At 51.1% G+C, this 21331-nt stretch overlaps 9 protein-coding genes across 9 annotated transcripts; 5 read left to right on the forward strand and 4 right to left on the reverse strand.

Annotated features, from left to right (window-relative positions):
- Window positions 1-69: 69 nt before the first annotated feature.
- GLOTRDRAFT_124776 (MFS general substrate transporter) lies at window positions 70-2362 on the reverse strand (the record flags this gene model as incomplete). Its single annotated transcript, XM_007863111.1, has 12 exons — window positions 70-339; window positions 409-512; window positions 567-645; window positions 705-858; window positions 910-1125; window positions 1184-1201; window positions 1263-1389; window positions 1528-1632; window positions 1689-1754; window positions 1819-1943; window positions 2001-2098; window positions 2159-2362. 12 exons carry the CDS (start codon window positions 2360-2362, stop codon window positions 70-72), a joined length of 1566 nt encoding a protein of 521 aa, XP_007861302.1.
- A 2713-nt stretch (window positions 2363-5075) lies between these two features.
- GLOTRDRAFT_90341 (uncharacterized protein) lies at window positions 5076-5471 on the forward strand (the record flags this gene model as incomplete). The annotated part of the gene is made up of 1 exon (XM_007863112.1): window positions 5076-5471. The coding sequence occupies one exon, from the start codon at window positions 5076-5078 to the stop codon at window positions 5469-5471; it is 396 nt and encodes a 131-aa protein (XP_007861303.1).
- Window positions 5472-5803: 332 nt separating this feature from the next.
- GLOTRDRAFT_109274 (uncharacterized protein) lies at window positions 5804-6662 on the forward strand. The gene has a single exon (XM_007863113.1). It carries the CDS (start codon window positions 5894-5896, stop codon window positions 6626-6628), a length of 735 nt encoding a protein of 244 aa, XP_007861304.1. The 5' UTR covers window positions 5804-5893; the 3' UTR covers window positions 6629-6662.
- Window positions 6663-7243: 581 nt separating this feature from the next.
- On the forward strand, window positions 7244-9819 carry GLOTRDRAFT_109275 (FAD/NAD P-binding domain-containing protein). Its single transcript, XM_007863114.1, has 17 exons — window positions 7244-7540; window positions 7611-7708; window positions 7769-7792; window positions 7854-7884; window positions 7939-7964; window positions 8027-8168; window positions 8232-8318; window positions 8369-8440; window positions 8498-8727; window positions 8779-8809; window positions 8858-8951; window positions 9007-9146; window positions 9201-9318; window positions 9374-9493; window positions 9554-9574; window positions 9631-9641; window positions 9701-9819. The coding sequence occupies exons 1-17, from the start codon at window positions 7324-7326 to the stop codon at window positions 9730-9732; spliced, it is 1494 nt and encodes a 497-aa protein (XP_007861305.1). The 5' UTR covers window positions 7244-7323; the 3' UTR covers window positions 9733-9819.
- Window positions 9775-12098, reverse strand: GLOTRDRAFT_135608 (beta-lactamase/transpeptidase-like protein; the record flags this gene model as incomplete). Its single annotated transcript, XM_007863115.1, has 7 exons — window positions 9775-10544; window positions 10604-10785; window positions 10835-11023; window positions 11083-11328; window positions 11392-11500; window positions 11550-11785; window positions 11838-12098. 7 exons carry the CDS (start codon window positions 12096-12098, stop codon window positions 10019-10021), a joined length of 1749 nt encoding a protein of 582 aa, XP_007861306.1. The 3' UTR covers window positions 9775-10018.
- A 435-nt stretch (window positions 12099-12533) lies between these two features.
- GLOTRDRAFT_69203 (Pkinase-domain-containing protein) lies at window positions 12534-14098 on the reverse strand (the record flags this gene model as incomplete). The annotated part of the gene is made up of 7 exons (XM_007863116.1): window positions 13996-14098; window positions 13931-13943; window positions 13852-13880; window positions 13371-13796; window positions 13095-13310; window positions 12966-13044; window positions 12534-12913 (listed from the first exon to the last, which is right to left on the reverse strand). The coding sequence occupies exons 1-7, from the start codon at window positions 14008-14010 to the stop codon at window positions 12534-12536; spliced, it is 1158 nt and encodes a 385-aa protein (XP_007861307.1). The 5' UTR covers window positions 14011-14098.
- Window positions 14099-14202: 104 nt separating this feature from the next.
- On the forward strand, window positions 14203-17019 carry GLOTRDRAFT_135610 (NUC189-domain-containing protein). The gene is made up of 4 exons (XM_007863117.1): window positions 14203-15546; window positions 15596-15688; window positions 15740-16309; window positions 16360-17019. The coding sequence occupies exons 1-4, from the start codon at window positions 14302-14304 to the stop codon at window positions 16807-16809; spliced, it is 2358 nt and encodes a 785-aa protein (XP_007861308.1). The 5' UTR covers window positions 14203-14301; the 3' UTR covers window positions 16810-17019.
- GLOTRDRAFT_135611 (uncharacterized protein) lies at window positions 16849-18436 on the reverse strand (the record flags this gene model as incomplete). The annotated part of the gene is made up of 11 exons (XM_007863118.1): window positions 16849-16914; window positions 16969-17049; window positions 17100-17213; window positions 17263-17298; window positions 17348-17517; window positions 17573-17825; window positions 17870-17947; window positions 18009-18085; window positions 18140-18185; window positions 18249-18361; window positions 18421-18436. The coding sequence occupies 11 exons, from the start codon at window positions 18434-18436 to the stop codon at window positions 16849-16851; spliced, it is 1050 nt and encodes a 349-aa protein (XP_007861309.1).
- Window positions 18437-18744: 308 nt separating this feature from the next.
- On the forward strand, window positions 18745-21182 carry GLOTRDRAFT_135612 (MFS general substrate transporter). Its single transcript, XM_007863119.1, has 15 exons — window positions 18745-18833; window positions 18903-18914; window positions 18967-19082; window positions 19140-19158; window positions 19210-19356; window positions 19407-19449; window positions 19498-19529; window positions 19583-19619; window positions 19676-20182; window positions 20233-20348; window positions 20402-20545; window positions 20601-20678; window positions 20734-20784; window positions 20844-20866; window positions 20920-21182. Exons 5-15 carry the CDS (start codon window positions 19275-19277, stop codon window positions 21082-21084), a joined length of 1278 nt encoding a protein of 425 aa, XP_007861310.1. The 5' UTR covers window positions 18745-18833; window positions 18903-18914; window positions 18967-19082; window positions 19140-19158; window positions 19210-19274; the 3' UTR covers window positions 21085-21182.
- The last annotated feature ends 149 nt before the right edge of the window (window positions 21183-21331 follow it).

Here is a 21331-nt window from a genome sequence, read left to right on the forward strand (position 1 = left end):
TGTAGCGGACCCGCTCTCACGTGCGAGAACCCTTGGGGGGATTTCTCCACCTCACTCACGTTAGAAGCCTTACTTTCCCCCACCCAAGGTCGACATCTCCATCCGCTCTTGCTTTCTCTGCTCGCCCTTGCGGCCGCCCATGACGCCAACCCCCCTCAAAGCCCAGAAATTCAGGATGAGACCTACCGATGCGGCGGCTAAGCATAGCCACCCAGCGGCATGGTAGCCCTCCAGCAGGGCTCTCGGTGACACCGGATCGATGTCATGAGCATGTGCGTAGTTGTTGGACACAGACGTCGCGACAAGCGATGTCAGAGCAAGGCCAACGGCAGTCGAAATCTGACACGGGGAGAAAACGGATTTAGGTTATCCCTGAATCCAATCCAAATGTGAACAGGGAACACTTACCCTGGTGGCAGTAGAGAATAGTCCTCCGGCCAGTGCTTGTGACCTTTCGTCCATAGCGGATGTTGTGAAAATGTTTCCGACAATGAACGCCGTATCGGCGATGGCTGTTGCATGAAGGTTAGCTGACCTAAACTAGGGCGTGGACGAGGGAGACGCACGTAAGAGGGTCAGCACCAGGAAGGCGTTTTTCCAGTACGAGCCGTGGGGATCTATGACTCCGAGGAGAGCACAAGCAGCCTGTGGAGGGTGTAAGGTGGGTTCTGGGCAGGTGGAGGAAAAATAAGAAGGGGACATACGACCAGACTACCAGCACCAAAAGCATTCAGTTTCTCTCCCGAAACATACTCCACTACCAAGCCGGAGAGCGCATTTACGATCATGCCGGAAATCGCTTCTGGTATAAATGCGATGCTAGTGTGCAATGGGGTCAATTTCTGTACGTCCTGGAAGCTGGGTGGTATATCAGTAGCTAGGTAGAGGAATGGGAGCATTCGAACGTACTACAGGGTGACAAAATATTGTACCGTGTTGAACCCCCACCACATTAGGAAGATCATAGCAAACACGCCCCCGAAACGACCATTCCCCTGTTTGAAAATACTGAAGGGAAGGAGCACGGCTCTGCCCTGTGATTCCCTACGTCGTTCCCACATTGCGAAAAGGACGAGGAATATGAGGGAAAGTGAAAACAACGTCGGGATATAGGCTGTCCTCCATCTGTGCGAATGTCACTTCAGAATCACTGAACACATCGAGCCCCTCAGCCATTGCTCACCCGACTGACTGAGACTGACTGTTAAGACGGGCTTAGTAAAGGAATCGAACATAGCATAGATTCCAATGAATGCACTTACGACAGAGAGAAAATGAGGAGCACCAAGCCCAGCGAGCTAAGAACAGCTCCCATCCAGTCCATTTCTCTGTCGTATTTTACTCGGTCCTTGGGCACCGATATCCATGCCGCACCCAAAAATATTGCGCCTAGAGCGGCCTGTAAGATAAATATGTACCTCCAACCCCGGTGGAGATTACACAGGAAACCAGCTGTTCGATAGATCCCTCAATATCGAGACTTTAAGGAGCAGAAGACCCATCACTTCCGCTACTGAAATCACTCACATGCTAAGATGCCTAGGATAAAACCGACGCTCTGACCGCCAGCGAGCACGGCCATTGCCCGAGTTTTCAGAGCACCAGTGAGATTACCGCCAATGATACCGATCCCTATTCGCGTGGTGTGAGTATCTTCGGTCGCGTACCGGGCGTTCTTCCACACTGACCAGCCGATGTCATCATAGATGCCCCGACACCCAGAAGACCCACGACGGTAATCAGGGAGACAGGCTCTGATGATCGTACAGCGTAGGATAAGTAACATGCTTTACACCATCCAGTTATGTTGAACATTACCAGGGCAGAATATGGGAGGTATGGAAAGCAGAGTAAACCAGGAAGCTCCAACCATAAAAAGCGTCCGTCTTCCGTACTTGTCAGCCATCCGGCCTGTGAGTAGCAGCAGACATCCGTAACTCAAGCTGGAGAAACCGAAATCAGAGTCGTTCATGCATGAAATTCTCGTCAATTAGACAGACTTGTACGCCTGTATAGGCCAGGAAAGGGTGGCCTGCGAGAAGCTTAAGTCTGATCCGATGGATGGTACTGCAACTGTCATGGCACCGCCGAAATAAACCTGCGTCGTATCCAGCCCAGTCAGAATATGCGCGAATATATCATTGGGAGTAAGACTCACATTCAACAATGTTGAACCACTAATGGCAAGGATCATGCACCATGCTCTCCAGCCTGTCATGAACACACTGTCCGACTTATTGTTTTCGGAGTCGATAGGAAGGATGCATTCCCTGTCTCCTCCATGATCAGAAAACTGTCCAGTTGCCACGACAGCTCTCTCATGAGGCTCCAGTAAGCCTGACGATCCAGCAATGCTCATCATAGTTGGAGACGCTGCCACACGGTCAGAGAGAAAAGGTCTCGCAAGGATGCCCCTGACCGGGCGCACCATATACACATTATGTTAACACCCTTGTATCACCTCGCGGGTCCTCGACTCGTGCTCGCCAAATGGACATACTCGTCAGCGAATCCGATATCGGCCGACTGTCCTCTGCACACACACACGAGTCTCGGATCTCACCGCCAAGGTGATCTAGTCGTTTCAGTCTCCAGGTGGAAGAAACAGCCTAGAAATACGAATACGACGTATAGTTATCTAGAGGACAGATGAAACATATATCCCATACAGAAGAGGAACCCTATCCTGGGTAAGTATTGGCCAGTGGGTGCAAAGTGGGTGTGGGTTAAAATAAACAGTCGACTGCGGGAAATGCCGGGTCCACTGGCAGGCGACACGTTTGGCAATGGTCCTTCCCCATCGAGTAATCCAGCTCGAAATTCTCAAATCAGTCTGACTCTGGGCTACGAGAACGGGCAAGGGTGCTAGCGAGCGTCAGACATACTGTATAATCACGCGTCTCAACCCGTCCGATACTTCTTATTTCGCCTTTGGGCTTCCGCGGAGCTTGCAATTCACAGCTTGTCCTGAAGGGCAGGGATGACACTGGTGACATAGAAGACTTGAATGTGTATGATAAGTCATGCAATCGTCATGGGTAAATGATACCAGCAGTGGGAGAGCACAGAGAAACCAATGATCCGTGTAGCTTTGGGTTACCTAGTACCGGATGCCCTCTACGTCAGGTTCAGCCGCGTGTTGCTGTGAGAAGTGCAGGCTGGCGTCTTTCCAGCAGCGTCACAGATAATACAGATGCCAGGGTGGTTTCGAAGCGCGTCTACGCTGACATTCCGTGGGCATGGGAGGGGGACTCTTGCCTATAGCTTCAAATAACTCAAAGTTATGTACATCTGGCAAGTGGTACTATGGCAAAGTCCAAACACGGGGAGTAGTTACTTGAAGATGAGCTGTTTACGTACGTCAGGCAGGCGGCGTCTCAACAGACCCCAAAGTTCGCGATAGCAGGCAGAGCAAGCAGGTAGCATGCTGTACTCTGGAATATTCCAGTCGGTAAGACAGGTAGGAGGTGAACCTGACAGAGAATTACACGCACAGGGCATATTGCAAGAAGAAGAGTCAGCTGCCATATGTTGGATCGCCGAGTTATGCACGAAAGAGGTAAGTAGTGGCATGTGAGCCCCTGCGGAGAGCGATCAAGGCATATCAGAGTGCGAACTCGGAGGCCAGGTAAGTTAAGGAAGCACCTGACATCGGGAACCACTGTGGCTTCTTCAGTCCTCGGGCGCTGTTGTCAAACCCCGGGATTTACGAACGTAAGGCCGTCCCGTTGGGGCTGCGAGGCAATTGATTTGGAGATCACATTCATATAGAGCCATTGGTTCCTAGCTCTTAATCACGAGTGATATTGCAGCCTTGAGCCACCGTTCGCGAGGATCCGTGTCGTAAAGCGTAATATGCACCCTAATACAGAGGTCATCGCCCCAGTTGCCAGACGGATCCTGCAAGCTTCGAAAACAATTCGAGGGAGCCCAAGACGTACAGTAAGATCCGACAGCAGGGAGTACCCTCGAACTGCCCGTGTCAGATCGGCGTTAATGCGATACGATACGTTGCTCCGACGACGGATGCGGCTCCCCTTGCGTTGTCGTGAACCAGAGCAGAAGGCATTCCCAGCCAGCGCAGAGACTACACACGAAACCTTTCGTAGTCGAGAGCGACAGCTATACATATACGACCCAGACTCTCCACCGAGGTCCTTGTCCGAGATCTACGCGCGATCAGTCAGAAACCACTGGCAGGGGGAGATGGGCCAAATCAAGGGCCGCCAGGTCAAAAAGAGCGCCTCACTTATATAGCTAGTATTGTCCCGCAAGTTGGCCAGATCCCGCAGAAGAGCGGCAGGAAGTCGAGTTTCTCCGGCGACTAAGGAGAAGATAGACAGGCCAAGCCACGAGTGCAGCTTGCCAACGGCTGCGTGCTTGATATAGACGAGTTTAGCTTAGATCTGCATGGTCGGTCGCAGTAGAGCTAGGTACCGAAGCCGTATAAGCCACATGCACTACTGTGACGGAGCCCAAGCGTAGGCGCACCAGTGAGTTCCTGCAACATGTATCTTCTGCGTCAGTAGGTAATTTGAGCCAATTGGATCGGTGGAATAGACAGTTGCTCCACCACGTGTGTAGCTACCGTTATCCCGTAAACGGACCCGGCTTGTCTGAGGGATATCTCAAGTTAGCCTACGGGTGCTGATATGTTTCGCCCGGATCTGGCGATCAGTAAGTGGGTGGACATACGAATCTATAGGAAGTTAGTTAACCATGCTCCTATTGGAGGAGATAAGAATGTTAGTTCAATCACGAGCAACGGCGGGTTTCAAGACGCCAAAGGTACGGGTTTCATCGACGGTCCATAGTGTCAGGTGGAGCAGGAGTAATCGAGAGTTGAGGAATAGACACGTAAACGCTTGTCGCTGGAGTGTAGCGTTCAATACAGCTCCCACTTTCCAGTGCGCCCACGTGCACGTGCTTGTCCAATGAAGGGCCGTAGGCGTCTTGGGAGACTTCATTAAGCAGGCCCTCACCCCATTTGGGGGGATCTGCTGGTGACGAGGGTGAAGTGTAGAAGTATATCAAACTGAACAGGACAGGAGTTTTCGGCTTTCATGTAGACCGACATGAAAGAGGCGAAGCAGCCGCCCAATACGAGGAGCAAGCGCTCTTTCAAAGCGCTTCTCAGAGCATCCGATGACCAGGGGTTAAACCTCAGCGAAGCTCGGGGATCGCATATCTGCGCGGAACGAGCGAGGAGAGATCGGCTACTATTGGGCTACTATGAAGATGTTTCCATGCGAGAAGCAACGAGGCAACCTAAGCAGGATAAGACCCGGTGGGCACGGCGGCTTCCAGCGACTTCCTTTGCTTCTTGTCAATGCAAGCTCGATGGTTGGGGTAGGAGCATCAAACGTGTATTCGGGAAGCTGTCGGAGCGAAGACAAGTAGGACAAGCACCGCCCACGCGATTTTGTAGAGCGGCGGGCTCGGAACTCACGAAATCTCCAATGGGGCGATAATAGAGGGTGTGGAGCAGAGATCAGTAGGGGCACGAGTTAAGCTCCCGACTAATCGCCTTTTGTCACTGTACATTTTGTCGCCGAGCGTGCAGGGCCGTGTATAGGGCAGCACAAAAACAGTACCGGATCCGATAGGTCAAATGATATGCAGATGCCGGACAAAGACGCCGAAGCAGATAAACCTCACAAACAGCTTCATATGGCAAGCCACAAATGCCGGCAAACAGCAATCTGCCACAATCGGACATACCCGATCCGGTCTCAGGAGGTCCACCTGGGATTTGTTGTCGCTTAGCATGTCCAATCTCCTTTCACCGTAGCTACGGCTCTCGCAGTATATTTACCTGGCCCTCGTCCTGTTTCTCTCCCCAACATGCTAATACCGTGCTAACCAACACCACCACCCGAGCTCGCCAGCGAACATGCAGTCTCCGCGCCCCATCCTCAAGCGCAACGCAGTCACATACCCTCTCGATACCTCGGCTGCGACTCTAGCTTCGGGGACAAAACATCCTTCGCCTCGCTCTGCTTTAACCAGCACGCTTTCCGTACACTTCCCCCCCTCTCATGGTCTCACGAAGACCTTCGACACGCACTCTGCTGCAGCGTACGACCGCTCTCCCATTGTCGTCTCCCGCAATGCTTGTGCTTTGCCGGAGAGGGGATGTCCAGGCCGAACGTACGGGCTTAACGATGATGAAGAGATGGACGCTAGGGGGAGGACGAGGCATGCGAAGGATGATAGGAGGGCCAGGCGTTCACGTCCTCTCGCTGCGGAAGGCTACACATCGTCATCGCCGCCAGGCGTCCTTCCACCACTAATACCCGACCAATCCGAGTCCGATGACTCAGACTCTTCCTCCAGCTCTGGTCATGCACCTTTCAGAGTCTCGCCAGCAGCGTCATCCATACCCATGTCTATACCCACGAAGTCTCCCACATACGGCTTCTACTCTAGCCCTCCCGGTCTATCTTTCCTTCCTCACCCTCACCACGAGCAGCGGGAGTGCGAGCGGCCTCGTGGCCGCAGTCGCACCCGTCCCCACGGCGATGTATCAGCTAAGGAACAGAACCACTCTCGTCGGCAGCCCACCTACAAATCGTTCTCGCACGATAATGTCCTCGTAGGTGATGAAGGTTGCTTGGGAGGGTTCTGATATCGGATATCGGACTGTTGGATTGTATCGGGAGTTGAAAGCGGAAAAGTATAGCCGTTGGACATACCCGAATAACAACCTTAATTATGTGTAACATTAATTTATTGACCGGCACTCACCATAGCACAACTTGTACTTCTACCACTATCAGTCATAGCCCGTGCTCGGTCAATGTACTTTGCATAGTCTATACCCCTATTAGTTGATGACGGAATCAAATGTACTACTGCGAACTTGTAACTTGCCATGTTCTGTGACCGAATGCCTTGAGCACCGTTCCCCAGTCCAGACTGCGGTGGAATCAATCATGCCATGCTCAATCAGGAAAAGCGCTTGCCAAAGATGGAAGGACCGCTGAGAGCGGGAGAAACCGGAGAAGTACTTCGGACCTCATCACGATGAGTCACTGCGACAGTGTCTGTCAGCTTGGGTAAGTAGCTCGACCGTTGTCACAACGAACTTGAAAGAAGGTCTGTAAAAATAAGGAAGAACAATGACGCCATAGTGGCCAGAGGCCAGGAGCAGTACTGGTCCGAACGTCATTGAACTCTTCATGGCGTCGGCGATGGGGCGCATTGGCTGATATAGAATTGATCCTGCCTCGGCGCTCCGACTCTGAGCGAGCATACTTATGTATTCGTGTGGCGTCGTTGTAGGGACCCGAGTCTTGCCGCGAACCTTTCGAGTTCTTCGAGATGTTACGCCTATCAGCCTCTACTCGAGGCGGCGCCGTTAACTGCACCCGGCTTCGCAGAGCGTGTCTGAAGGCAGGGAAGCTAAGCGTAACTCCTGGAACCCGTAACTTCAGTCTTTTGCCCGGTAACAACGGCGAGCCGAAGCAGAAGCTTGTTATCCTTGGTTCCGGCTGGGGAGGATACGAGGTACTGAGGGGAGTTGATAGAAAACGATGGGGTGAGCTCGCAATAATCTCTTTCGAGTGCACACATAACTCGGTATTCACTCGAGCCAAACGTGGCTGCAGATGTCACTATCATTAGCCCAAGCACTTACTTCAACTTTACTCCCCTCCTTGCAAGTTGTGCTGTCGGAACCCTCGAATACCGATGCGCGATCGAGTCGGTATGTTTACATTACCTCGATTGGGTGAAAACTTTACTAATGTGCAACTCGTTTGGTTAGGTTCGGAGATTCACGCCTGAAGCGGTGCGGCTAGCGGGAACTCGTGAACTCGGAATTCAAAGAGTACTGATAGATTCTCTTCTAGAAAGCGTATCAAGCGTGGTGCGATCATATAGGTTCGTAGCTGCCACTGCCTCGATGAATTCACGCAGAACTGACTCCACGAGAAGACTTTCAGAATAAGACTTTGACATGTGTCCGTCGCTCTTTTATGGTTTCATTTGGCTTCTTCCTCAACGTGTGGCGTACCTGTAACAGATGCCAGCGACCCCACCTTTGTCGTTCGAGAAGGCGCCAGCGCCACCACTCGACGCAACAACAACTGCATTTCCGGGCACTGGCACGACGTTTGAGGTAAAATATGACAAGCTGGTAATTGCTGTCGGCGCCTATTCACAAAGTAGGCGCATTTATCGATGTGCCTTCGCTCATGACACGAGCATTAACGATTATGAACTTGCAGCGTTCGGTATACCGGGCGTGAAAGAACATGCGTACTTCCTGAAAGACGTCAAGGATGCAAGGGCAATCCGCACCAGATTACTAGAATGTAATTAGACCCTGAATTTTCACATAAATCGACGCAGCTGACAGGCCTAGGTCTGGAGCAGGCATCGCAGCCGTTCCTCACGGATGAACAACGGAGAAAACTACTTCACTTTTGTGTCGTCGGTACGTCCTTTGATGCCATTGTTAAATCCAATGTATAATATTTTCGAAAATATGCAGGTGGTGGCCCTACGGGCGTTGAGTTTTCGGCGGAACTGCATGATCTCCTGACCACGGACATCCGAAAGCATTACCCGGATCTCGAACCTCTATGCAGCATCACTTTGTACGACGTAGCTCCAGGTATCTTAGGAATGTTCGATAGGAATCTGATGCAGTATGCCGAAAACACGTTTAAAAGGGAAGGCATCGAGATGAGGACCAGCCATCACGTAGAAAAGGTTGAGAAGGCAAGTGATATCGCGGCCCGTAGCTTGTCCTCGGCTGACTGTCAATCGCAGAATAAATTGTTCGTTAAGGAGCAAGGGGAAGGTATGCAAGATGTCTTGCCAAGCCGTTTACTTTCTGACTCGTAGGAAGTGCCGTTCGGGTTGCTCGTATGGAGTACTGGACTAGCTCCAAATCCTCTGCTGCTCTCCATAGACTCGGTACAGAAGCACGACAGAAGTGGAAGGTATTGTGTATGCACCTTTGGGATGGCTATATGCATGTTGAGCTGTTATGGTCAGTTTACTAACAGATAATAACTGTAACGTCCTGCTCAAGAAGGACGGGGGCAAGGGGACGGAGGATGCTACCGACCCGGATGTGTACGCCATTGGTGACGCAGCTATAATCAAGGGCTATAGTCTCCCGGCCACAGCCCAAGGTGATTACCTTATTCCTGCGTCGTGAGTCAGGATTGTGGACTCATTATTCCCAGTGGCGAACCAAAAGGCAAAGTATATTGCCAAGAAGTTGAATAGATTAGTCCGAAATAAGGATGGAACGGAACCGTTCGAATTCAATAATATGGGAAGCCTCGCATATATAGGCAACTGGTGCGCATATCGTGTCACGCCGGAACGCGTTTCACTGACGATGTTGATATTTCAGGAAAGCACTATATGACAGATCGAAGGCTCAGACTGGACCGAAGACGGTGAAGACGGGCACCTTGGCTTGGCTCCTTTGGCGTTCCGCATATTTCACTAAGACCCTCAGTGTCCGCAATAAGTGAGTCTGATTCGTTTGACCTCCCAGATCTTCCATGGCTGATACAATCATGATTTGTAGAGTACTAGTGCCGACGTATTGGTGGGTACATCCATTTCTGGGTACTCATAGCAGTATTGATGAGCCCTTGTCAATAGGTTCCTTAATTGTGAGTTCTTGTCAAGTTTCAGTGCTCATCGACAAGTCCTCTGAGCCCTAATTTTGCAGGGCTCTTGGGACGGGACTTGTCCAGGTTTTAGAGAATCAACGGCATACGCTATATTCACAATCTAGGTATTCATAGTCGCCGTGGTAATGTGGGTATTCAAACTTCAGAGTGACCAGGGTGCCATATAACCAGAGACCACCTTGCTCTTGCGCAGACTGAGAGCTTTTACAAGGCTCTCGGACGATTGTTAGTACACATGCGCACGTTCCTTACACAATATCGCATGCATACTTGTGGAGCATTAAGAAGGAAGAGATGATGGTCCATAGCCAACGCCTAAGAAGGCGCTGTAGGCCGCGGAGACCGGACAACCATGCTCAGACCAATCTCTCGAACCAAACTTCAGCGGTCTCCTGAACACTACCTCCTAGCCTTTCTCGTTCAGTCGATTCACCCACAAGACCAGTCAGAGCGAAACCCATGATTTTTCCTTCATCGATGACAAACTGCGCTTGGCCTTGCCCTTCACCAGTTTCAGTTGTTTCGAAGGGAGTAGAGTCGGGACCATAGCCTTTCGGAAAGAGAGCAGTGAACACTAACTCGAATTCATTTCCTTGGTGGTGGATGAACCGCAGGTGCGTAGACCATATTCGAGGCCAATACGCGTACAACTCCGGTCTGGACGGTCCGTTCGTCACGGAGTCAACGGCGGCGAAATCCTCCAGGACCTCCGAGCAATAATGAGATGTACTTGAAGGGTCGCATAAGGTGAATGCACCATAGCCTGGATTGCTGTACGTCCCGGAGTAATTAGCAAGGTGAATGGGCTCCTCCACGATGCCTTCGCGTTGCGGTGGTGGAGTTACACGATTGTTGGTATGAACTTGCAGCCGCGCGCCGGGCCTATTAACAAAGTCAGTTGAAGGTGTACAAATCGCCACTTGCTGCGCTGTAATACTCACGACTCGGTGGGAGACCCTGTGTCTGAAATGTTAAGGAAACTGTCCATGACTTTGAAGCTCAAGTCGGTATTCACGGAGGCCTTCTCGTCGACGTTCACAAGAAAGACCATGCCCAGTCCATCGGAAGGCATGAAGACTGTACGGGTTGAGAATCCCGGGATGGCACCCCCGTGCTGGAGGAACTAAACTACGCGTGAGCACAGGGAGCACATCGCAAGCGGAAAGACAAACTTCATGGCCCCTATAGGACTGCCTCCACCAACCCATCCCGTAGCCTGCGATGGATAAATCTGCAAGGGGACCTTTGCCATCCGTGATGACATGGGCTGTCGTTACTTCTTCGAAAGCAGACCGAGGTATAATAGTCTCGTTCGTCTTAGGATGAACCCCTTGATTCAGTAGAACAGCAAGCCATTTCACCTGTAACGAGGCATGAACGCTGGGGCTCCCTTGGCATACGGAGATAAGTGTCGACTGACCATATCTTCGGCACTTGACGTGATCCCTCCTGCACCCGATGACAACTCGATAGTGTCTTCGCTGAACCAAAAAGGTATTCTCCGGCCCTTGTGCGTCCAAGTATGAGTCAACTTTCCAGAGGCGATGGCCTCCTTCGGCGAGAACGTAGTAGAAGTCATGTTTAATGGCTTGAAGATGCGTTCTTTGACAAAGTCCATATACGGCACAGCGTACTTCGAGACAATGTATGCCGCTGTCATATACATCTACCAGTCGTGAGACTACTTCAGTCCAGGTGCTGGATGCACGTATGATAGTGGAGACAAGACCTGATTATTGTAATGCCAGTGTTCCCGTAGCTCGAACGCTGGACGCAGGTGCTTCATACGCAATACGACGTCCTCCGGTGAATCTGATGGTCCATAGGAATAATCATGTCTTCCCCAGTCCCATGAGGTCCGTATCAGAGTCTAACGTAGGAATATACCTTGGAAGTCCCGAGACGTGAGAGAGTATATCGCGAATGTTAGCCTTCTCGCTCGCCCAGCTGTCCATGACTTCCCATTCTCCCGGGAGAATATCCTTTACCTTGGTATTCCAATCGAACTCCTTCAATCCGGGCGGTAAAGGGGTGGTGTTCCGACCAGAAGCGAAGTCATCCATTAACATTCCTATGGAGACTGCAGTAAAGGCCTTGGAACACGATGCTAAGTTAAAAAGGGTCTAACAGGACTTGTGTCAGTCATATTAACTTCTCCAGCTGAGGCTGACTGACATCCGAGGTCATTGCAACCCCGTCATCCATCTTGATCCCCCAGGTCTTAAACTCCGTTTCGCCGCTGGACAGTACGAGACCCAGAGACAACCCAGATACATTCTGGGCTTTCAGAATATCGTTGATAGCAGAGTAAAGCTCCGGCGCGACGATTTCTTTGTGGAAGAGACCAGTGAAATCAGTAACAATAGTCAGAGGGTGCTGGTTTCCGGCTTTCACTCCTACCAGACCGAGGCCTACCAGAAGCGCGGCGGCGATCATGTCGCTCTGTTCAAGTTAGCCTCTCGGGCTCGGAATGTAAAGCAGAGCAGCTATCGCTGCAGCGCGCCATGTTCACAGAGATAAGACCGTCCATACGTAATGGCTACCAAGTATACCGTGGCATCGATATCACTGCCACAATTATCCTCCAACTATTCGCATGCATACATATGTAGCACTGTAATGTGGCTGTCCTCGATATCGATGTGACACAAACGTGACATTATGGTATTACAACGAAACTTGACTAAGATACAGTAGTAAAACCATAGAAAAAAGTACAAATGCGACGACTGTCCATCCGGAGTGTTCTATCGAAGTTCCTATACAACAATCGGAGACGATCCGCAATGCTACAAGCTTCAAGGCGACGCGAAGGACACGAACAAGACCGTACGAGTATGTGAGACATCTGAGACACGAAAGAAGCTATTACTAGCGATGGAAAGTCTGCTGGTAGTACGCAGGAGGGACGACCGGCTGGGCCTGAGCTGCCTGCGCTTGAGCTTGTGCCTGCTGCATGGCATACAAATTTGCCTGAGCCTGCGCTTGAGCTTGTTGGGCGTACGCTGCTTGTTGCTGTTGCTGGGCTTGCTGCTGTTGTTGTTGCTGCTGCTGCTGCTGTTGATACTGCTGTTGTTGATGCGCATGCGGGTTGGGAAAGTTGTACGCTGGCGGCGCCATAGCTCCAGCAACGGTAGGCAGGTAAGATACGTTGTTCGAAGACCCCGTAAAATAGGAGTGTGAGAGGGCCTCGGCAGCCGTGATCCGTTTGCTGGGGTCGAATTGGAGAAGTCGCTCTAGTAGGTCAATCGCTACGGGACAATGAGAACATGTCTGAGAACATTACTAGCTATATCCTCTCACCTTGAGGAGAAGCTTTAGGCAGAACCTGCTGGAAAGGGATCTTCGGGTACCGAGGATATTGTTTCAGCTGGATCTCGGGCTGACATCCAGATTAGACTAGGGCCGACAGATTATTATTTGGCTACTTACAGATTCTGCAGCTATTTTCCGGAGTGTACGATCGTCCGGAGTACCGATGATCCTCATGATGTGTAAAAGCTGATCCTGGTTGTCTCTACCTCGGAACAGAGGGACACCCGATATCATTTCGGCGAAGATGCAGCCGCAAGACCAGATATCGATCGATGTGCTATAGGTACGCGAGCCAAGCAGGACGTCTGGGGCTCGATACCACAGGGTGACCACCTATTAACCCGAGAGATGTTTCACTGAGCTCCAGTCCTACAAGCTACGATCGGAACACACCTCGTTGGAGAAAGTGTTCACAGGGACGCCAAATGCCCGAGCAAGACCGAAGTCGCCCAGCTTCAACTCGCCCTTCCGATTGATGAGCAGATTCTGGGGCTTAAGATCCCGGTGAAGGACTCGATTTTCGTGGCAGAATGCGATGCCCTTGAGCAACTGGTACATAAAGCTCCGGACTGTCATCGGATCGAGAGCGCCCCGGTCCCCATGGGTGTCCATGTACCGCTTCAAATCTTGTTCGCAATATTCGAAGATGAGCACAAGCTTCGTCTCAGTGTGGATGACGTCATACAGGCGGACGATGTTGACATGTTTGAGCTCCTTCATGAGGGAAATCTCTCTGATCGCAGTGGATGGGGTACCTTCCTCTGCATCGAGATGAATCTCCTTGAGAGCGACAATTTCATTCGTTGTCCGGGAGCGACCCTACACGATGCCATTGACTCAGTTGGACATACTCGGAACAAGCACGAAGACAAACCTTGTAGACTGTGGCATAGGTACCCTCCCCTGCACATATCGTCAGAATCGCCGTAAGACGCGTAGAGTAGCGAACTTGCCTAGCTTCTCCAACTACAACTGCGCATCAGAACGGCTCAAGATCATCTGTCTCATCACGGCGCACCTGCACATAGTTCATTTTCAGACCAGTAGAATATGATACAATATTCAGTGGGTATCTGTCCTCAGCGAAAGGGCTCCCTGGAGAGGGAAAGGTTACGGAGGAAAGGCCAAGTTCGAGTTCGAGATCCACAGCCGCAATGATTAGATCGAGGTCGTGCGAACATGTGTCTCAGTGCATACCAAGAAAGGCAATTCTTCGAAACTTTTCGACCTCCTGCACTTTGCATCCTTTATCTGTTTCGCGCGGATTATTCTGTAAAAATCTGGGCTACGCTGAGGCCTTGGTTGACGACGAGTGAAATCCTCCATGTCTTCCCTACCGACTAAATCCAAAAAGAATCGCGTCAAACCGCCCAAATCTCGACCTGCAGGCACCTCCGCCATCTCGCATCCTGTGGTCGAAGATGCATCGAACTTGAATGCTTTATCACGTTTCTCGCCTCGGGGGGACTTGTTCGCCTTGGTATCGCTTTCTGTCGATAAGCATCGGTTGCGCGTCTATAACACATCTACTGGCAATGCAGCGGCTGAAAGCATTATAGACTCGGCTAGAGTCACAGCGCTATGTTGGTGCGCACATATTCAAAGCGGCCCAGAAGGCGAAGCGGAGGCACTCCCTCCTAACAAAAAACGGCGGAAGAAACGATCCAGTCAGATCGGGTCGGCTGCTAGTGATGGTTCCGGTTCGCAGGGAGAGCAGATAGTTGCGCTGGGTCTCGCAGACGGCACACTTCAATTCTTTTCACCGAAGCATGCCAGGGTTATTTGGACGTTATCGCACCCGACCTGCTCTAGCCCCATCTTAGATATCTCCATTAATGAAGATGATGGGTCAATATGGACTTCCAGTGCGGACGGGAATATTCGCCGATGGGACGCTCAGCAGAAAACCATGACAGCCAGCTACAAGTATAATGATCGAACACCGTACCCCTGCTTGGCGATCAGACCTGGCGTCCCCGAAGACAATCACGCCCATGTTCTTGCTGCAAACTACGGTATCCATCTTCTACTTGTTCCTACTTCCGACGACGACATCACCACGGAGAGCAGTGGGCTTGACGAAGTTGCGTCCTTTACTGGACACGCATCTCCTGTTACTTGCCTTCTCTGGGACTCGAAGCAACGCTTCGTGTCGATGGCTGAAAGGGATAGACATGTCTATGTCTGGGACACCCTGGATGAACCACCGGAAGATGAAAATATATCCTCCACTGGCAAGCCTGCCGCTTCGATACCTCTGGATTCCGACGCTCGAGTTATTGCACTGTCCGCTTCGCCTACCAGAATCGATGCGGCGCCACAGAACCTTCTCACTCTTTCGGCTTCGGGGAAGATATCATTATTCTCCATCCCACCTGAGATCACATCACTCCGTTCCAATAGCAAGCATAAGGTTCCGACGCTAGAGCCGCTTTCAAACATCTCGATATCTTCAAAACGGAGTGATGCTCACGCGGACACCATTAACGCCTCGTTCATCCCATCCGAAGAGGGCAGAATACGTGTGGTAAGACTCGTTGGTGGAGTGCGGCCTATTTTCAGTGTTGTCGTGAGTGTTTTTGATTGAAGAAGCGCGGCTCAATCATGACCTCCGCTAGGATTACCTTGATGAATCGGGTAACTTCAAACAATCTATATCCATCGTCAGTGATGACGCTGTTCTGGAGTCAGCTGCGCATGCCTCCACAAATGTAAGTTTATTTGGTCTATGACAAGTGATGCACATCTTAATTTGTGTACAGGGGGTCGTCAACAAGCGTTATAACGAGCGATCTTCGATCGCGGTCGCATCAGGCGTTGACTTGGGTCAGGATGCGTCCATGGACGATCTACCCGTACGGGAACTGGACGGCGACCTCGATGTTAATGTTGCAGAGCTTAGCCTGGGGGAGCGATTGACTGCGTTGTCTGGCGCAGATGACGCGGCAGCTCCTGGCAGTGCTTCTGACAGTGAGAACCCCGCCGCTGGACCAGAATCGCGATCAAGGACGGGGAAAAGGGACGACCCCTTCCATATTGTACCTGCCAATTCGCTGACGCGGACCCTGATTCAAGCTCTACATTCCTCTGACTCGCCCTTGCTGGAGACGTGTTTAGCGCATTCAGACAATGTGCTGATACGAAATACAGTGCAGAGGTTGCCTCCGCAGCTAGCTGTACCACTGCTGAATGCGTGTGTCGAGCGCCTCAGCAGGGGTCCGCGAGCAAACAACATGAAAGGCGGAGGTGGAGGAGCTAGTGCGCAGAGGGGAATGGCGCTTATTACCTGGGTCAAGTCCGTTCTGACTATCCATAGCGGACACTTGATGACAGTGAGTCCCTAGCCACATTTCCGTGGCTCGAAATACCGATCAGTCCATAGATGCCGGATCTCGTAGCGCGCCTCTCTGGATTACATACGACTGTCGCTAGCAGGCTGTCGCTACACGAAAGTCTGCTCTTGTTAAACGGACGACTCGACATGGTACTTTCTCAAGTCGAGATGCGTTCATCGGCGGCACCTGCACCTGTAGCCGCTCGTAAGAGAAGTCAAGGTGCTAACAAGGAAAAGGCGGTAAAACGGTATGTTGAGGGCGAAAGCGACGAGGCGGATGATCAAATGGATGTCGAAGTGGAGAGCGGTGATGATGCTGGTAGTATAGAAGACGTGGAGCTGGGAGGAGAGAGCGAGGATGAAGAGGATGACGACGAAGATGAAGGTCAAGCAGACAGCGAGAGCGATGAAGAGGGCGGTCCTACATCAAACGGGTTTATTGACGATGAAGCCGAGGAAGACTTCGAGGAGGACGAGGAGGACGATTACAGCGAATAATGATGACTTGTGCAGCCGCGAAGAGACGCGCAATCGCAGTTACCTTGCGGCTGTTGTGTTTCGACGGGTAGACCGACGAGGCGCCGTGTCATCCTTGGGCGGGAACTGGAAAAGCATGATATGGAAAATATCTCCGGTTCAAGTCCAATAGTATATTACCTTGCGTTTATTGCCGGCGGTCGTAACGACCGTTGGTTCGTCCGATAGAGGCGTCAGATCGCTTTCTTCCGGTTCGTCAGCCTTTGTCTGGGTATCAGCTTCTGTCATGAATATGCTTGAGGCGAGGATACCTCTTGCAGATCTCCGACAGTCCCGGAGGAGTTGAGCTTCTGGAGCTCTGCAATGTATGCTGAGGTACGCCCCCCAACCTTAATCCACTTGATCGTTGCAGGTTCTCCAGTAGGCTGAAGTAGTTATCAGTCATGCGGGAACGACTCGTTTTCGTGGCCTCACTAGTTTCAGTGTGTGCGTCTCTTTCTTGCCCTTGCCCTGAAATTTCTGTAAGGCACAAGACATCGCAGCAGAGAGAATTACTTGCCCACCGATGCTTGAACAACCAGTCAGAAGGAAATTTTGAGTCGTCCGCATGAGCAGCTACAGCTCTCACGCAGACAGTTCGTATCTGTGCGTGCAATGCAAGAAGCTGCTCTGGCGTGAGGGTGTCGCACCGTTGCTCCGGGTGTATCCTTGCATGGTACAACACCTCATCTTAAACACACAATCAGCGTCGGTTATCTTGAACAATGTCACGACACGCGTGTACCTGCGACCCAATTCCCTACGCCGGCGCTGAATGTCTGGTCCAGAAGCAATGCTTTGATGGTACACCTCCGCTTAGTGACTAGAGGTGTGAGCGAGTCTAGTGAAGGCATCGATAACACTGGATCGAATCCCAGGGTCGAGATGGGTGGTTCTGTTAATGGTGAAGTACGGAGACGGATTCGACCAAGGCGCCTGGGATCCAAGAACGCTAGCTCAACTCCAGTTTCCGAATCGTCGCCGAGATGCATGATAAACTAGATCTGTCAATATGTTGACTCGTCGCTTACGTGCACCTCACCTTCATAAACTTCGGAGGCCACTGCGTAGATGTCTTCTTCTTGCCCTCTTTATATAGGATCGGCGGTAGCCCTTTAACCTGTTAAAACGCATGCCCTTCTGTCAGAGTTCGTACATATTTAAGTCATCTATATCCTTACTTGAATCATACCCGTCATGCCTAAGTGTAACACGGGCATCCGACCTTTACCATCCAGCTCCATGTAGAAAAATTTCCCTAAATGTTCAATGAAACTGAGGTAGTAAGGTTATTGCTGACGTCGACGCGTACCATATCTGCCTACATTCTTCACCTTCCGGCCGGTAACTTCATTTGCCTGCTCATGAGCCAAACCCGAATTTTAGCCACAGCTCTAATTTCCCAAGCACTTGTAGCGCACAAATTCTTCGTGTGTTATCCCTGTGAAGACTATAGCGTCCTCTTGGGTGTCCACGGACCGTATCGTCTTCCCTAATGTGGTGTTCCTGACTAGCCTGGCAGTCTCTTCCACTTCTGCGTATCCGGAGTCAATGAGGATATACGGGATTTTTCAGGTCAAATTGAACTATCACCAGGCAGTTCAGGCATTACGGTGTGTATGAACGTGCAACCAATTACAACTTGAGTATGTTCGTGTTTGATTGTGAACGTCTCCCGAATTGATCCTATTGGTTCAAGTTGGAGGATGTCGGCGACTGATCTCTCCTAGGATCTAGCATGGGTACGGTAAGCCCGATACGTGACTCCACCATGACTCGGAGCCGCCGGCTCCTTGGGATTACCCATTTCATAATTACGAGCAGGCATCGGCGCAGAATGGTGCCACAACGCCAGCGGCTCTAGCTATAGCTTACAAGCCGACGACAGCAATCTCATGGTCATACCGTTATGACATTCAGGATTCGCCGAGTCCCGTCCCAGCCCACCAAGGCTAACAGGCCTAAAGGCCTGTCCTGGAGGTCGTCAATATGGTTTGCAACCCTAGGTATGCCGCTCAACGTGGAATCGTTACAATCAATTAGCTGACTTTTGGTGGATGTTCCTCTATATCTAGTCGTAGGCTTTGGTGAGTGGATGGTACTCAAGCACATAGGCATCTCGTGACGCAGGTACACCAGGAGTGTGCACGGATTTGATCACATACTCGGTCGTTATCCCTGTTCTTCCATTCAGGCTAGAGCAACTTGGGTATACCGGTGTGTCAGCCCTAGTCGGCTACATTCTCTTTGCATATGTCAGTATGACAAGCTCTCTCCTTTGTCGCCGATAGATGCTAAAACCCTTGAATCAGTCCGGGGGGCTCGTGATTTGTACGTATGTTCACATCTGTCTATCCTCACCCTTCCCGACATTCCAACCAGCATCGCCTCCCATTGCTTGGTTGTGTGAGAGATATAATACGAGACAGCTACCCTTCGTGGTGGGGATGTTATTCCTCATGGGGTCACAGGTCCTTTTAATGGAAGCTCCGGCGTACTGGGTGATGTGTCTTGCTCGTATCATTCAAGGTACGAGCATGCCCTAACTCTCATTCATGCACCTGATGCATGTTTTCCAGGCGTGAGCTCGTCAGTGGTATGGGTCGCGGGCCTCGCTTTGTTGTGAGTGAATCCCTCGAATATTGTAAACGAAGCTCAGCCCAGGTTCAGGTGCGAGACGGTCCCTGAAGCCCATGTAGGCCGTAAGTCTTTCCGCGTTATTTGGTAACCGTACCCACAGTTGTGATCTGCACAGGTCAGCTCGGATTGGCTATGACTGGCCTTTCACTTGGGTAGGAGCTCAGTCGAATCAAGATTCATGAATTTACCGAGTTTCTTCTTTTCTTAGAGTCCTTGTCGGCCCACCTGTTGGAGGTGCTCTCTATCATACATTCGGGTACAGAGGCCCTTTCATTTTCGGTATCATCGTTAGTGTTATAGACCTAATTGGTCGGCTCCTTATTATCGAACGAAAGGATGCTCTACTCTGGGGTATAGACCCGGCGAGCTTACCGGAGCCGGATCAAGAACAGAACGCGCAACCTGATAATACGGACGTCCGAGAACCACAGGAAACCAAGGAAAATATCACAGGTCATATGGGAGGACCACAGGACGTCCAAACAACGCCGGCTACCTCAGATGTGCAACGGATGGACAGGCCTATAGAATACAAAGGAGATCCAGTGGATGCCCCGGCGTTGGCAGCGAAAAACCTCAGTGAGGCGGTAGCCCCGATTAATCCTGCCGAGGCGCACGAAGCCGGGAAAAAGTACATCAATGCAGTCGCTGTGCTTGTGCGGCTGTCGAAGTCCCCCCGTGCACTCTCTGCCTTTTTTGTTACGATTGCTTATGGGTAAGTACAGATCGGTCAATGGAGGGCTCCTGATTTGAACACCATTATAGGATAGTTTATGCTAGTCAAGAACCTACCATCCCGCTTCATATGCAGGCCCAGTATGGATATGATTCTGCGAGAGTTGGACTGGTGTTCATTGCGTCCGTGGTGCCCAACTTGATTTGTGAGTATCTCGTAGCGCTGCTTGAGTAGGTGTTCGTTCAACCTTGTGTTTAGCCTCTCCTCTGGCCGGCTGGCTGGCGGATACCAGAGGCGCAGAATGGGTGGTGACCATCATGCTTTTGGCCTCTATCCCTTGGTGGTTAATACTCGCGATCAACGGGCCAGTCGCGCTGTTCATCGCCTCGTTCGCACTAGAGAGTATAGATTCATTGTTTCGCTAGTATATATGACTTATGTGGCTGATTGTACCTAGGTCTATTCGCATCTGGTGCCTTGTCCCCCATCACGGCGGAATTGGCATCTGTGGCACGGACTTTCGACGACATCGGCTGTAAGTCTTGGGCCGGGGAGGATGCAGCATGGTGCTTACAGTTCGAATCTTATAGATGCGCATGTCTACGGCGCTTTTAATATTGCATATGGAATAGGATCTGCGAGTGCGTCTCTTATTAACTTGCTGTGTCAGGAATTAATGTCAATGGCTTTGTATCGGCAGTTGGACCGCTCATTGGGGGCCAGGTACGTCAGAAATCGAGAGCGAAACGGAGCGTCTTCATGATGTTTGCCCTTAGATATATGATCACACGAAGCGCGGATGGCTAGCTGTGTGTGCGCTCGATGCGGGCTTAATATTTCTTTCGGGAATATTATCCTTCTACTACACTGGAGAGACAAGCCTGCTCAAGAGGACAGTGTCACTGCTCAGGACGAGAAACCGACCGACCAGAGCACCATAACAGTCCACCAAGCTCTGCATAGACATAATACTCAATGAACGAATGAACGAAAGGAAGTAGTACAACTCGGGCGTTGCGCCCAAATAAATGATGATTTGCCCAGTACTATGTTCTGCACGTGCCACTGACAAGGGTTGTGCACAGCCACCTCAGGCATTGGTGGCGCCGCCGCGGCGTCCAACCTCGACCAACGCTACAATGCACCCAGCTTCTTCCGTGTGTTCTTGCTTGAGGCTTTAACCTATTG

Source organism: Gloeophyllum trabeum (genome assembly GCF_000344685.1).
Source record: "Gloeophyllum trabeum ATCC 11539 unplaced genomic scaffold GLOTRscaffold_00001, whole genome shotgun sequence".
NCBI classification, from domain to species: domain Eukaryota; kingdom Fungi; phylum Basidiomycota; class Agaricomycetes; order Gloeophyllales; family Gloeophyllaceae; genus Gloeophyllum; species Gloeophyllum trabeum.

What these genes read in the sequence shown, in the direction of transcription:
- GLOTRDRAFT_109274 (XM_007863113.1), top strand. Translation starts at nt 5,894, where the DNA reads ATGCAGTCTCCGCGCCCCATCCTCAAGCGCAACGCAGTCACATACCCT.
- GLOTRDRAFT_109275 (XM_007863114.1), top strand. Translation starts at nt 7,324, where the DNA reads ATGTTACGCCTATCAGCCTCTACTCGAGGCGGCGCCGTTAACTGCACC. An exon ending in ACTTCACTTTTGTGTCGTCG is followed by an intron (nt 8,441 to 8,497) that starts GTACGTCCTTTG and finishes GAAAATATGCAG; the next exon opens with GTGGTGGCCCTACGGGCGTT. An exon ending in AAGCACGACAGAAGTGGAAG is followed by an intron (nt 8,952 to 9,006) that starts GTATTGTGTATG and finishes TGTTATGGTCAG; the next exon opens with TTTACTAACAGATAATAACT.
- GLOTRDRAFT_135610 (XM_007863117.1), top strand. Translation starts at nt 14,302, where the DNA reads ATGTCTTCCCTACCGACTAAATCCAAAAAGAATCGCGTCAAACCGCCC. An exon ending in GGCCTATTTTCAGTGTTGTC is followed by an intron (nt 15,547 to 15,595) that starts GTGAGTGTTTTT and finishes GACCTCCGCTAG; the next exon opens with GATTACCTTGATGAATCGGG. An exon ending in CTGCGCATGCCTCCACAAAT is followed by an intron (nt 15,689 to 15,739) that starts GTAAGTTTATTT and finishes ATTTGTGTACAG; the next exon opens with GGGGTCGTCAACAAGCGTTA.
- GLOTRDRAFT_135612 (XM_007863119.1), top strand. Translation starts at nt 19,275, where the DNA reads ATGTTATTCCTCATGGGGTCACAGGTCCTTTTAATGGAAGCTCCGGCG. An exon ending in CGCCTCGTTCGCACTAGAGA is followed by an intron (nt 20,546 to 20,600) that starts GTATAGATTCAT and finishes GATTGTACCTAG; the next exon opens with GTCTATTCGCATCTGGTGCC. An exon ending in GACTTTCGACGACATCGGCT is followed by an intron (nt 20,679 to 20,733) that starts GTAAGTCTTGGG and finishes CGAATCTTATAG; the next exon opens with ATGCGCATGTCTACGGCGCT.